Consider the following 16,397-nt stretch of genomic DNA (forward strand, 5'->3'; position numbering starts at 1 on the left):
AGATCTTAAGGATTGTCCCGAAATGTTTGAGAGGTTGGTAAGTGATGCAGAGAAACCTTTGTATGATGGTTGCACTAAATTCACAAGATTGTCTGCGGTATTAAAGTTGTACAACTTAAAGGCGGGCAATGGATGGTCGGATAAAAGTTTCACAGAGTTATTAGCCCTTTTGAAAGATATGCTTCCTGAGGATAATGTTCTTCCCAATCGAACATATGAGACCAAAAAGATGTTGTGCTCTATTGGCATGAGCTATGATAAGATACATGCATGTCCAAACGATTGCGTTTTGTTTCGAAATGAGTATGCATCGTTAAATGAGTGTCCTAAATGCGGTGTCTCGCGATATAAGAACAAGTTGTCTCCAGCAAAAGTCTTGTGGTATTTTCCTGTTATTCCGAGATTTAGACGCATGTTTCGTAGTGAAACCGATTCAAGACACTTGACCTGGCATGCAGATGAAAGAATTATAGATGGAAAGTATCGACATCCGGCAGATTCACCACAGTGGTTGAAAATTGATAATGATTATCCTGAATTTGGAGAAGAATCAAGAAACCTTCGCTTGGCATTATCTACTGATGGAATGAACCCACACGGTATCCAGAGTATCTCACACAGTACATGGCCTGTGATTATTATGATTTATAACCTACCTCCATGGCTATGTATGAAGCGTAAGTACATGATGTTGTCTATGTTGATTTTCTGGACCTAAACAACCAGGGAATGACATAGACGTGTACTTGAAGCCCTTAATCGAAGATTTAAAGATTTTGTGGGAGACCGGTGTGGAGGTTTATGATGGATATAGGAAAGAAAGTTTCAACTTGAGGGCGATGTTGTTTGGCACAATTAATGATTTTCCAGCATACGGAAATCTATCAGGGTATAGCATAAAAGGTCAATGTGCGTGTCCTATTTGTGAAGATAAAACAGATTGGAAGCGCTTGGAGTTTGGTCAGAAGAATGTCTTTCTCGGTCATCGGAGATTCTTAAATTCAAATCATCACTACCGTGGATGGAGAAAGGCGTTCAATGGAGAGACAAAACAAGGAAGAGCTCCACCTATATTGACGGGTGATCAAATTTTTGAAAAGGTGAAAGATTTGGATACTCAGTTTGGCAAGCCTTTTGCCCAGACACTTGTCAAAAGTGGGTGGAAGAAGAGGTCAGTTTTTTTTGAATTGCCGTATTGGAAGTCCTTGTATGTGAGACATTTTCTTGATGTTATGCATATTGAAAAAAATGTATTTGAAAGTGTTATTGGCACGTTACTCAATATACAAGGAAAGTCTAAGGATGGCCTTAAGGAAAGAAAGGACTTGATAGCGATGGGAATAAGAACTGAATTAGGACCCTTGAAGAAAGGAAAACGAACATATCTACCGCCTGCTGCTTATACTCTATCTAGAAAGGAGAAAAAAACATTGTGTAAGTTTCTAAGTGAAGTTAAAGTTCCAGAAGGGTACTCTTCAGATATTAGAAGACTTGTGTCTATGAAAGACCTCAAGTTAAAGAGTTTAAAGACCCATGATTGCCATGTTATAATGGAACATTTTCTCCCAATAGGTATACGTTCTATTCTTCCAGAAAAAGTAAGAAGCTCTATAACTAAGTTGTGTTCTTTCTTCAAGTCAATTTGCAGTAAGGTGATCAATCCTGCGATCTTACCAATGTTGCAAAAAGAAATCGTTATTACTTTGTGTGAGCTTGAAATGTTTTTTCCTCCATTATTTTTTGACATAATGGTACATCTAGTTGTTCATCTTGTGAAAGAGACACAATTGTGTGGACCATCTTATATGAGATGGATGTACCCTGTTGAATGTTATATGAAAATATTAAAAGGGTACGTGAAGAACCGAAGTCGACCAGAAGGTTGTATGGTTGAAAGATACATTGTTGAAGAAGCGATTGAGTTTTGTACTGAATATTTGTCTAATGTTCAGTCAATCGGACTCCCCAAGTCTCAGCTTGTCGAAAAGAAAGAAGGAAAAAATCTAATTGGAAATAAAATCGTGGCAGTATCAAGGGTCGAACGGGATCAAGTGCATTTGTATGTTCTGCACAATGAGAATGAGGTTGAGCCGTATGTTGAAATTCACAAGGATGTTCTCCGAGGTTTAAATCCCAATAGAAATGAAAATTGGATAGTACGAGAGCACAATCGATGTTTTATACCTTGGTTTAAGGATCATATTTATTCAAAGTATTATTCAGATCCGGCTTCAATAACAGAAAGGTTGAGATGCTTAGCATATGGTCCAAGTTTCCATGTTTTTTCTTATAGCGCATACGCGATTAATGGATACACATTTTATACCAAAGAACAAGATGATAAAAGTACTATGCAGAATAGTGGTGTCACCGTGGTAGCTGAAGCAATGCACATATCAAGTGTGAAGGACTTAAACCCCAAATTTGCAAATCTGTCGTATTTTGGTGTTATCGAGCGCATTTGGGTGTTTGATTATGAGAAGTTTCAGATTCCTATATTTGGTTGCAAGTGGGTTGAAAATAATAACGGCATTCGAATGGATAAGTCAGGATTTTTGCAAGTGGATCTTAATAGGGTGGGATACAAAGATGAGTCTTTTATTCTAGCCTCTCAAGCTAGACAAGTGTTCTATGTCAATGATCCGAAAAGTACGAAATGGTCTATAGTTCTTTTTTCCAACAAAGTAATTGATGAAAACACTGGAGATCAAGGTGATATTGATGTTGAGATTGAATCGTTTACCAGAAATGATCAAGATGAGAATATTATATCAAATGATTCATATATTAGAAATGATCATAATGAGGGTATTTGGATCAATCCAACCGTCCGTGTTGTTAAGAGACATGTAGAACATATTCCAACCAAGAAAAGAAAGAGAACTTAGTGAAAAAGGTACAGGTCAAATGATTTTAATTGTTTTCTTTATTACAGGTAAAATGACTTTTATGATTTTAATTGTTTTTACATTTGTCATCTGATTTTAATTGTTTTCTTTATTACAGGTAAAATGGCTATTATGAAGTCAATCATTCGTGCAAGGGGCAAGGGATACTTGAAAGTATCAATTGATATTTGTTTAGATGGAGATGTTCCATTGTTGTCAAGCCTCATTCGCGTAGATGATGATGATGCTGGATATTTGAAAGTATCCCTCTACGACAATGGAACATGTCCATCTAAACAAATATCAATTCTATCTTCAAAAGATAAGGGACCAAAAATATAAGGGGATTACGCAGCAAATCGAGTCAGTTGCATCAAAAAAAAAGGTATAAACACAATTATATGATATTTATGCATAGAAAATGTTAATTCTTGATCTTATACATCACCTAACTAATTTTATGATATTTTAGGTTCATGCTATTGATATTGAACAAAAAGAGGTTGTTGCTAAGAAGACTGCTGCTAGCAAAAAAAACATACATCTCAGAGATGCTTTTGCTACTTAGTTTTATTTCTTTTTAAGTTATGAATTGGTTGTATATTTAGAATCTTTAGAAGTTAAACGATTATATATCAGTGGATTGTTGTATATGTATGGATTGTTGTATATAAGGCTTGTTGAATGCAATGTGTGAAAAAGGGCTTCAAATTATACAGTTTTGGGTGTACTGCTTCAATATACAGGTTGTCTAAAATAAATAAAAAAATATAGCGCTTTTTAAAAAAAAAAATTTAAATAACCACCCACTTTAGAGGGCGCTTTCCAGTAAAAGCGCCCTCTAAACCCTTAAATGTTTCCACTTTAGAGGGCGCTTTCCAGTAAAAGCGCCCTCTAAACCCTTAAAAGTTTCCACTTTAGAGGGCGCTTTCCAGTAAAAGCTCCCTCTAAACCCTTAAATGTTTCCACTTTAGAGGGCGCTTTCTTTAAAAAGCGCCCTCTAAAGTGGCCCTTAAAGGGCTTAAAGAGCCACTTTAGACAGCGCTTTCACCAGGAAAAAAAGCGCTGTCTTTACCTATGCCAGCGCCAGATTAGAGGGCGCTTTAAAGCGCTGTTATAGGCCAAAAAAAGTGCCCTCTTTTCCCTTATTTGGCGTAGTGGTCAAAGTTAATATGAGCTAAGCGTATATGCCACAACCAAGAGTTTTCACTCATGGTAGCAAGGAACTTAGTACCAACCAAGGACACATCATCTAAACTTAGCATATAAGTATTATTAACTCTCAATATCTTAAACAAACCATCCTTCTTCTCATTATGCTCAAATAAATAACAAGTATTAGTGAAAGTGCTTTTAAAACCCTTGTCACAAAGTTGGACAATGCTAAGAAGTTTATGTTTAAGACCATCAATAAGCATTACATCGGAGATGGTGGTAGATGGGGAATTACCTACACTAAATTTTCCATGAATAACTCCTTTGTTATTATCTCCATAAGTGGCGAACCCTTTTTTCTTTGGCACAAAGTCAATGAAAAGTGATATGTTACCTGTCATATGCCTTGAACATCCGCTATGAAGATACCACGTCTTTTCGACAGATTCAAGACATTCAACTTGTAGAATTAAACAAAGAAAATAGGTACCCAACTTTCATTAGATCCTCGGAAGTGAGTGAAATTAAGGTTATATGGATACACATGCAAGCTTTCCAATAGTCATAATTTTGTCCGGTGAAAATAGATGCTCTATTATATGCTCCTTTAGGTTTGATAGCCATTATCTAATAAGCAAATCTTAAGATTGGAAACAACCAGAGCTCGTGATACAACTTGTTATACAATAGGCATAGATCTAGATGGGGGGTGAATAGATCCCAAGTTAAAAATTTATTTGAAAATTTGACTTACAAAAATTTATGGCGCGGAAGCAAGTTTCAAAGATTTCCCAGATCAAAAGTCGTCTAACTGAACCTATAATTGAAAAGACAGGATATGCGTAAGAGTGTCACTGGTATGATAATAATCCACAAGTTGATTAACAATAATTCAAACACTAAATTGAATACTCTACTATAGTAAAGGTCTATCTCCAATCATAATAACACACAAGAAACTAGTTGTAACAATTTGTCAAACACTTTGCATGCAATCAACAAAGTTTGGATATTAGTGTAGTGTTTGTAGTTCTTAGAAATCCAATCACTATTAAATGGTATGTGATTACTACAATAGCACAAATTAATAAATAATTCAAAAGATATTATCCAAACAATGTTTATCAAGAGATCAAAGTAATCAACAATTTGTGAACCAAAAAATAAAAGAGATAGATAGATAGATAGATAGATAGATAGATAGATAGATAGATAGATAGATAGATAGATAGATAGATAGATAGATAGATAGATAGATAGATAGATAGATAGATAGATAGATAGATAGATAGATAGATAGATAGATAGATAGATAGATAGATAGATAGATAGATAGATAGATAGATAGATAGATAGATAGATAGATAGATAGATAGATAGATAGATAGATAGATAGATAGATAGATAGATAGATAGATAGATAGATAGATAGATAGATAGATAGATAGATAGATAGATAGATAGATAGATAGATAGATAGATAGATAGATAGATAGATAGATAGATAGATAGATAGATAGATAGATAGATAGATAGATAGATAGATAGATAGATAGATAGAGAGAGAGAGAGAGAGAGAGAGAGAGAGAGAGAGATAGAGAGAGTACACAAGGATTTGTTTAGGAAGTTCCCTAATCGACCTCATGGGTATGTCTTCCCTCAATTCGAGTTCGAATTGAGATATTAATAAAATAAATATTACTTTGCAAATGTACGTATACAAGATATGAGAAATCAAATCCCATAAATCTTAAGTTTGTTCTTGACTCTAACACCTCCAAAAACCTTATTCAAAGTTTGATCAAGTCGCCAATAATTTCGCTTTAATTCACTTGTTATTGCTACTTCCTTGCACTAACTCCTTATCTCAAGGCTTTCACCTAGTTGAATTAATCCCAGGCGCAGACTTGTTGTACCCAAGATTTGTCAATACCATCCACCGTTTCACGTTACTCCCCTGCCGACACACCTAGTCTCAAGGCTTTCACTCGATCGGATCCGAATTTCACAATCTTGTCAAAAACCTTCAAACCCTAAAGATCTTAAAGTAAAACCCCAACTTAGTTTTCTTATTTGAATCCCTCAAAGACCGCAACCCAATATTCTCGATACAACAACCTAATTGGACGTTATCAACCTAATCTAGATGGCACCCAATCAAAAAATGATTATGTGTAGTTTGATTGTGTGTGCATAGATTGCATTTAAGATGATGAGATGCTTTGAAATCCTGGATTCATGTAGGTTTTACTCACTATAGAAACCTTACTAGAGAATCATGCATGTATGAAGTATATATATACATGTGTGAATGAGAGCAAAAATGAATGCAATTAACTTTGATAAATATGAAAATATGAAGAAAAAAAAGTCATTGTATAGGTCGACCTGTTGAAGTCATGTGTCAACCTATACAAGGTATAGGTCGACCTATTGAAGGTCATGTGCCTCCTCTATATCGACCTGTGGAGTCAGCACATGAAAATAGTAGCTACAAGCTTTAATATTGCAGTATATGTGCTGACCTGTAGCATAGTTGTGTAGACCTATAGCCTGGGAAATTTTAGTATAGGCCGACCTGTTTACATATGTGTCGATGTATCATATGCATGTGTCGACCTAACCAGCAAATCTTCATAAAACCTGATTTTTCATGCATGTTTAATGCATGAGACCTTTTCAAGGATGTTCCCTATGACTTGTATGCTTCCTAATGCTAAGATGCACATAGAGAATAAGAGGATACCGTCCAATATACATAAACACTAAAGAATCCTAGTTTTAACATCATACAAAACACTCTTAACGAAACTTAATAGAAAAATGCACTCACAAGCATATCTCTAATCATATGGTTGATACCGTGTTCCCAATTGTTCCTGCAATTTGGGAGAGTTATGCCCCCTATTAAATGGTAGTTTTCTCTTGACAACTTATGCATGATAGATTTCCTTCTAAAATAATTTCAAGCAGAAGGTCATTATTGATCATGAGGTGACCTTAAGTGTACTTTTTTTTTGGGGATCATGTAGAGTTAGACTCACATTTATTCGTGACACGTAGCTTGGTTTCTAGAGTCTGGTATAGAATTTTTAGACGGTTAGGGGTGCATTTGGCTCTTCCCGGGTATATTAGATTTATTTTTGAGTTTTTTTCTCTTGTTAAGTCCTAGGGCTAGGATTAGGGGAAGGTTTACTATGATTTGGCATTAAGTGGTGTGAATTATCTTATATGTTCGTAATGATAAGCTTTTCACTAGAGAGTCAACAAATATGAAAGAGTTGGAAGATAAGAGTTTTTCTTTGTATGAGCTTAGTTTTATCACAAACACATATGAACTACTTATCCTTCTCCAATTGGCTTCAGAAGGCGATCACGTGTCTAATGCAATAGCAGATTGATATTCTTGGTCTGACCCCGAGTTTTCAGTTGTTTGATGTCATTTTTCTGGAGATTCGAGACTGCTTTTGATGGTTCTGTTTGAGAACTATCCTGGTCCTATTTGGATGATGTATGTTGGGTGTGTTGGAGCGAAGCTTTCTTTTTTCTCCTTTTTTTCGCTTTGTTGGTTGTGGTTGTCTGTATTCATTTTGTATTTTATTCATACCTTTATGTTTTGTTTGTTTGGTTACCCTTGTGGTTTTACTGACTTGGCACACCTTATGTCGTAACTAAGGGTGTACATAGGTTGGATAAACCCACCAAATTCGATCAAATCCACCCAAACAGATCCAAAAAAAATGGGTCTGAATGGGTAAGTGAGTTAATATGGTTTTCGAAAATAAAAAACCATTAAAAAACAATTGGGTTTCAGGTAAAGACGCAACCCATATAACCCACTCAACCCATAAATTTTACCATTAACTAATATTTTAGATCTTTTAATGAATTGATATATGAACTAATATTTATATTTTTATCATTAAAATTTGGTTGAAGATGCTAATGTTGAAGTCACGACTTCTTTTTTTGGAGGATATTTGAACAATGTTCTTGACTCTTATCTGTAATTTGATGAATGATGACTTTGATATATTCATATTTGCTTGCTTCAATTTTAGGCTCTTATTGTGAGTAATGATTTTGAATTATTTAGAATATTGTACTTCCATTATTTTGATGCTAATATTAATAAGTTCCGAGTAATTTAAATAATTCTAGTTCTAGGTACTACCCTAATACAACTTTCCTTTTAATAAATAATTTTAGTATAAAATTTATATAATTTCTAGATATTTAATGTTAAAAGAATTGCGCTAGTAGGACTAAATTTTTTTTTTTAAATAGTTGGGATATTTTTGAAAAAAAATATGACATAACATTTATAATTATGAAAAAAAAAACAAATAATTGACTGACTGAGACCCACTATACACATTTACTACTTTATTCAAATCGAATGATATTGTGAGTTATTATTGTACCTCATCAAAACCCGATATACTTTATGTAATTTGAGCTTTCATGTTGGACAAACTCATCTCAAACCAACCCATATACACTCCTAATCGTAACCTCTTCGTATTATATTTGAAGATGTTCATCTTTATCTAGCAATATATTATTTGACCATTAAAAAAATTATCTCACTAATATCAATACTATAATATTTTAGTAAAAGATATGAATGAAAGAAGAAGAATACAATGTATATTGAATAATGAAAAATATGTTGTTATCACACCAAGGAGTACAAAAGTTAATGTTTAACTAACCTAACTAACTAACGAGCTAATTAGATGATTAAACTACTTATTTTCATAATAACTCAAATTGAGTCAGAAAAATTACAAACAAAATACTAGGATAACTTGATAATAAACACTCCAAATTTCAGATACCAACACTGTTAAATACATAACTCCAATTAAAATGATAAAAATCATATATTTATATATTCACTAATACTATTTAAAACAAAAGCTTCAAACTTAGAGAGTACACAACTTTTTGTCTTTGAAATCCTTTTCTTCAAGAAAATATATTAAAATTTCACAATATAATTTATCATGTAAACTTTTTACATCTATCTCTCTATAAAATTTCACTAACCATTTAATTTTCACCAAAAGAGATAGACAAAAAACTTCACATGACAAATTTGAAGTGAAATGTTTCTACTTTTGATTAGAAATATAAGTTCTCAAAGATGGAGATTGAGTGAGAACATCTGGTGCAATAGTTGTATTCTGTGCTCCACTTTTTTGTTGCATTCTTCTCCTAGCAAGATACCCTCTAACCCAAGGAGTAACATCTTCATTGATCTTGATCATGATGAAGAAAATAATGCGGTATATGATGATCATGCTTAAGATCACGCTTAAATCGATCCATTTTGATCTTTTCACGTCGATCTGGAACACGTACTCCAAGATGTATTCGCCAGGTATCTTTGGAAGATCCGGTGTTTGGTTGTCGAATATTAAACCGTTCAAATCGTTCTGGTATTGACCCTGGAAGAAAACGAATATTGTTATTGATATATTCGTGTTTAACTATGGTGAAGCGCGAGTACGAAAAAAAAACTTGAAATTAATGTAACGATGTATGATTTGTGTAAATTTTGTTACCTGTAATGCCCAAAAATGGAAACTGATGTATGACATTGGATAGCGCCAAACCGGCTTTGGGATATCATGTGGAAGCCTGAAGTAGCCAGAGACCAACATGAATATGCCCTGAAATTTGCAACAAAGATTTGTTATGTGACATCAAAGTTTTTGATGTTTCTGCAACCATTGTCGATGTTGCATCGAATACATTTGACTAATCCAATGCAATATTAATATCTTCGTAGTAGCGACTCAAAATGATTTTCACTTTTATATCGATCGGAGAAAACTAGTGCTCCGTCCTCAAGTCGATACTAAGGGGCTAAAGGCTCTATCAGCCTCGTGCGGGGGTTACTAATGTTTCGAGTTCAAGTACCCTAAACCAATTTTCTGATATGTCTTTTAGTTCCTCACCTCGATAATGCAAAAAGGAGAAATTTTGAAAGATGATTTGAAAGATGATTTGAAAGAAAAGAACATCGATTTAACGACGGGGTGCATACCTGAATTCCTGCTCCAATGATGATTCCCATGAGAAAGTTAGGAACAATACTAGCAATTGCCATCATCAAGCTTTCGACAACCGTGACACTCGCATAAAGACACAGCACGAAGAAAACGTAATGCGAAAATCCGGGATGCAGTTGAACCATGAAGTAACAAATTGTTCCGGACAGGAAAGTGATTAATACCAGAAATGGTGTAGCAGATAATGTATTGCTTACAACAAATGCAGTCACACCATAATGTCCATTAAGCCTCTCCCTTTGAAAAACCTATAAATCAAACAAATAATCGAGAATTTCAAAATCTTCAAAATCGTAAAACCTTACAATAAACAAAAAGGATTTCAAACGGCCCAAAATCTTATACCTTCATATCTTCGACAAATGAAGGAAATCCACCGATCGACATGAAGGTGACGAAACCGAAGACAAAAGATGCACATGAACCTCTAGCCTGAAAAATAACAAAATCGCGCGAAATGTAAATCATGTAACAAATATGAACAAAAAATGATATACTTGCAAGAACGAAAAGAGAAGGTACCAGAATCGAGTTGTAGCCGGTGCCAACATTCAAGTAAATTGTTCCGATGCAGATAGTGACCACAATGTAGATTACGAGTCGAAGCCAATAGTAACCAAAGTCCCTCGACATGTTAATGAACGATCGTTTGGTTAATATGTATGTCTGCAACAAGAAGCTAGCTTCACTTCCTCCGGCTTCAAGCACCGTCCCTCGCTGCACGTCATATTCGAGAGTATTAAACTCTATAAAGTTGAAATGTAATTAAATTCAATTGAAAAAAGTACTTACAACTTTGGAAATTTCATCGACTCTTTGCCTTGCGGTGTAAGCGTGCTGAGAAGTGCGGTAGAAATCGATAAGAGTTCTGATAGCTTCAGCAGTTGTGATCTTGTCTAGAGGGTCATCACTTCCTTCAAACTGATATAACAAAGTTCAAAGTAAAGTTTAGAAAAATAAAATCGAAAGCGAAAAGAGCTGAATCTCAATAAATTGTGACTCAATGTCAATCGGTCACATATATACTATTTTGATATGTACTTAAAAGAAGAAAAATGCAATACCCTCAATTTCATGGACCCTTTAAGAGTGGCTTTGACTTTATCAAAGTCAGAATTGATGCATCTTAGAAAATGATCAGAAGGGTTCCTCAGAGCAGGGCATGGAAATCCAGCTTGTTCAAAGAACTGCAAACAACATCATTAAAAATCATTAAAAAGCTTCATTTTTCATAATCATAATCATAGAATATTTAAGGAACTTTGCAAGAATAGTATAAAAAATAGAAAAAAATTCATTTTCAAGTTAATAATTTTATAAACGAAAATAAGTATAGATCAGGACTGTCTTTGTAGGGCGTGAAAGGCATGAAACCGCACACGGTCTAAAATTTGTCACAATTCAACCGTAAATAAGTAAATATTTATCTCTGTTAAAATGTGGTTTACTGTTTTTTCAAGGTGGAAATATAGATATTCTATACTGAGTCATCGAAAAATTTAGGACAATACTGATAAAGACGACAATCAAAATCGAGATTTATTATATGAAAAAGTAGAAACTTTGTTGTGAATTTATTACCTCATATGCATCAGAAGCTTGGCCAAAATAAACAGTTTTGCCACCAGAAAGCAAATACAATTGATCAAACAATTCAAACACTTCACTGCTAGGTTGATGAATTGAAGCTATCACTGTTCTTCCATCTCTTGCTAATGCACGTAGTGTTTGAGTCACAAAGAAAGCTGAAGCACTGTCACAAAATCATAATTCCAACAAATTAAAAATAAATAAATAAATTATTAATTCTGTATAAATATACAATTTCTTCTTTAATAGTTTGATCAATTTTTAATATGAGAAGTACATATTTAGATGTAACAAAAATATTTAATTTGTTAAAAATACACATTTAAATGGAAAATGGAATATGTTCTTTTGAAATATATACAAGTACTATACACCATTTGAGGTGGAAAAAGTTCCACCAATAGAAGCTGACACACATGAATTAATGTTATAATTATGCAAAAGGACAAAACACATAAATTTTAAAGTAAAATTAATTTTTATTTATTTTTAAACTCACTGAGAAGTTAAATGATTTGATGTACATTCTTTGGTAGAGTTAGCTCTGAGTTCACAATATATTAATAATGTAGAAATATGGGGCTGCACTGGCCCATCATTTAATGTCTCCACGTTCTTCATTTCCAAAAATATAATAAACATAATATAAAAGAAACTAAACAAAAAATACACCTAAAAAACAACCAAAATAATTGATGAGTAGCTCCAAAAGAAAATAATGGTAAAGAAAAATACAATAACAAGAAATGTCAAGAATATTAAATTTTTATTAACTTATTGTAATATAGTGTCTGTATTATAAAATAATATAATAGGAAAAAATATTTATTAACTTTAACTTTGATAAATATAAAATAAACTACACTTATATCCTTCACCCAAATCTTAAAATTTTCAAATTAAGATACAATTAATTATAAATAAAATTTTTATATTTAATTAAATAAATAATTTTAAAAATTATGTTTAATTGCAATTTTGGTTCCCGATATATCTTTTTTTTTTTAATTTTTAATCCCTTATTTTAAAATTCAGAATTTTAATCTCTTTATTTTCTTTTTACTTTTGGTCCACCTAAAAATAATTCAAAATTAAAAAGTCGACTAAAATCTAAAATAAAACCTAAAATAGGGGGGAAAATGAAAATAAGGAACACAATTCTAAATTTTAAAATAGGAGGATCAAAACTAAAAAAAATAAAAATAGAAAAACTAAAATTCCAAATTTAAAATATAGAGACCAAAATTACAGTTAAACATAAAAATTATTAATTTAAATTATCTCTCTTTAAATTTATATCAAGTTAACAAAAAATCCACTACAAATATATCAAAACTATGATTAGGAAAAAACAAAACAAAAACTTATAATAAGTTATATTAGAACCACGAATTTAGATTTCCATTGGTTAAAATTTGGCATTTTAAATAGTCCAAAGACTATCGTACATGGAATATTAAAATTAAAAATAATAATTTTACAAAATTCAAAAATATTAAATTTAAATAATTACAAATATCAATTAACTATTATCAGTATTTTAAATTTCTCAATGCAGAAAATCTTGACAGCCAATAAATAAAGTAGTAGGAAATAGTGATATGGTTGGTGGTTAGATAAATTCATGTGGAAGATGACTAGTCACAAAAATCATGTTTTAGAGAAACACAAAAAAAAGGAACAATAAATGCAAAAACAGTGATATGTAACAACCTGTCCAGTCCACTGGTTGGTTCATCAAGGAAAAGCAATCTAGGTCTCATTAATATTTCCAAAGCAATACTAACTCTTCTCTTTTCACCACCACTTATTCCTCTTAAATGCCAATTACCAACAACTGTGTCTGCACAATCTTGAAGTCCCATTGCAACTATTGTGCTCTCAACTAATGCTCTTTTATCTGATCTTGACATTTTATCTGGTAATCTTAATCTAGCTGAATACCATATTGTTTCTCTCACTGTTAAGGTTCCAATCAAGTTATCATCTTGTGTCACATAAGCCTGTTTGTCAACACAAATTAAAATGATTAATTTAATGTTAAATTAAATCAAAAATGACACATCTTTTTCGATAGGATTGTAGTAAAAATAGAAACATTAGGTTAATTCTAAGTGATTACTATACATAAGATATGAACAAATGAAACATTTAGTTTTGGTGTGTTATATCTAGATTTAATTATTTCACCTCACTAATTAGTGTATATTATTTTTCAAGTCAAAACAGAAAAATGATTCTCTTAATACCTGAACTTTATATATTTTTCTATTTTCTTTATATTATATTTTTAGTAATAAATATTTTTTGTTAAATAAAAAAATTCTAATGAATTTTATTAATAATTAAATAATAAAATACTAGTACTAAATAAAAAAAATATTTATGTATGTATATATTTCAATGTTAAAATTTTTTTTGCTAAATATTATTCTTTTAGAAAAAAAGTGCTAACCTCTTTTATTCTCTTATAATATAAAAATTAATGTTAAATTCAATCCTTATAAAATTTTCATTAGTGATATTAAAATAAATATAAAAAAACTATTTAAAAAATAAATAAATACTTTTATTTTGCTACCCATGTGGTACAGTTTGGCAACATTAAATCTACGCATATCAATGAAATAATTACATTTTGTAATTATTTTTCATTTTTTGAAGAAAACTCTTCTAGATATATTTAATATTCCTGTTTTCTAGAGTTAGATAGATTAGTCTAAAAAGTTATTTTAAAATACTTAATAAATATATATGACTATTACTGTTAGGTATGAAACTAACCAAAATTGCTCAAAGAAATTTCAAACCAAACAAAATCTAAAGAACAAAATTATGACTTCAATTTAGTATGCAAAAAGCAAAGTAATTATATATTCTCTCAAAAGTTCAAAATCAAACATAATCTAAAGGAAACAAAGTATAAATTTAAAGTGACTCTATTTGAAGAAGAAAAAATAGACACGTATATAATAAAGAACAAAGAATAAGAATATATAAATCAGAAACGGAAATACTCACAGCAGTTCCAAAAGATAGCTTTTCTTTGCGACCATTAAGAAGAATAGTACCAGAAAGAAAAGCATTAGAAGCTAAACGACTAGAAAGTGCATCTAGAAGAGTTGATTTTCCAGAACCAGAAGGTCCCATAAGAGCAGTAAAACAACCTGGTTCAGCATAGCCTGTTAAATTCTCTAGCACATTTTGTGTTTCACCATTGCTTAGGGTTACCATAACAGTTAAATCTTTCCATGTTAGTCTTGCCGAAACGTCGCCGATGAACTCGGTTTTCGCCTTTTCTCTCCAAAGGGTTTCACTCAATGGACTCAAAGATGGTATATTTGAAGATGGTTCGTTTCCTAGTGATGTAGGTTTGTAACTAGGTTCAATTTCCATGGCTTAGTTTTTGAGAAATTTTTGAGAAATTTTAAATGGATATTTTTGGGTTAAATACAATATTTTTATGAGGAAATGATGAAGATGGAGGATTTTTCTAAAAGGGTGTTAAAAGATGAGAGATTTGATTATGGAAAGTTAAGCATTTAGCATTAAATATTTTGAGGAAAAATACAAAAAGATGAGAGAATAAAAAGAGTGTGAGAGAAAAAGGATAGATAATACTAAAAGGAGAAGAAAAGTGTGAATGGTGAAATTAGAAATGAATGATTTGGGAAGTGTGATGAGAATTTTTGACTGAAAAATAACAAGATGATTGAATGAAGAGAAAGGAAATTTTTGCTTATAGGGTTGTTAAAGATTTTTGTTGGCGTGAAATGAAATAAGAAGAAGTGATTGGATATTCAAAGAGCCACAAAAAAAACACATTCTTTGTGAGCAGAACTCATTGTTTGGATGCACAATTGTCGAAGGAAGTTTAGAGATAAGTTGTTTGTTGAGATTGAAAGTAGAAGTAGTAGTAATAAGTTTCAGCCATTAAGCAATTAATGGGAACAGATGGATGTTGGTAGATACATTAATTTCAAACCGGCCCTAGTAGGTTTTGGGGTATTAATAAGTGTTTATAAATATTTATGGATATCATATTTATAAATTAAAAAAAAAACAGTTTTTAAGGAAAAGAAAATTAGTAGTTATGGAAAGAAAATCTCCATCTTCTTATAATACTATTAGCAAACAAAAACAATTTATGCTCTCACCTTGAAAACAAAATTATTTATTAAATAATAAATATAAATATATCTCATTTAACTTGTACATGAATGGATGATAAAAGGTAAGAGACTATCTTGCTAATTCTTTTGTATCGTAAAATATGTCATCAATCTCAAAATACGTATTATAATTTAAAATATTATTGATCACAAAATATTTGTCATTTTATATTACGAACGCAATTTTAATTTTCATCTTTTAATAGTATCTTTTCATTAATATTTTTTATTTTTACATTAATATTAATTTGAATACATTAATAGTTGATAAAAATAATTTGAAAAATTATTATTCTTTCTTTTTTATTTATTATATTTTCTTATTCTGTATAAAGTGTTAAGTATGACATTTATTTTAGAATGAAGGGAATTTTTTTTTTAAAAAACTAAATCTATAGACCTAAGAGACATCACATAACGCATAACCATTTGAATTTTGTTGTAATATATTCACATCATATTGTGTTAGATTTAAAAGTTGTAATTCAATGTTATAAAATATAAGTTGTATT

At 31.5% G+C, this 16,397-nt stretch overlaps 1 protein-coding gene across 1 annotated transcript; it reads right to left on the minus strand.

The window, feature by feature from the left end:
• Nucleotides 1–8,830: 8,830 nt before the first annotated feature.
• Nucleotides 8,831–15,624, minus strand: LOC127131757 (ABC transporter G family member 11). The gene is made up of 10 exons (XM_051060674.1): nucleotides 14,735–15,624; nucleotides 13,427–13,716; nucleotides 11,705–11,876; nucleotides 11,188–11,310; nucleotides 10,916–11,044; nucleotides 10,646–10,840; nucleotides 10,469–10,555; nucleotides 10,099–10,371; nucleotides 9,614–9,721; nucleotides 8,831–9,496 (listed from the first exon to the last, which is right to left on the minus strand). Exons 1-10 carry the CDS (start codon nucleotides 15,107–15,109, stop codon nucleotides 9,161–9,163), a joined length of 2,088 nt encoding a protein of 695 aa, XP_050916631.1. The 5' UTR covers nucleotides 15,110–15,624; the 3' UTR covers nucleotides 8,831–9,160.
• Between the last annotated feature and the right edge of the window lie 773 nt (nucleotides 15,625–16,397).

This window comes from Lathyrus oleraceus, chromosome 1 (genome assembly GCF_024323335.1).
Source record: "Lathyrus oleraceus cultivar Zhongwan6 chromosome 1, CAAS_Psat_ZW6_1.0, whole genome shotgun sequence".
Classification (NCBI taxonomy): Eukaryota; Viridiplantae; Streptophyta; class Magnoliopsida; order Fabales; family Fabaceae; genus Lathyrus; species Lathyrus oleraceus.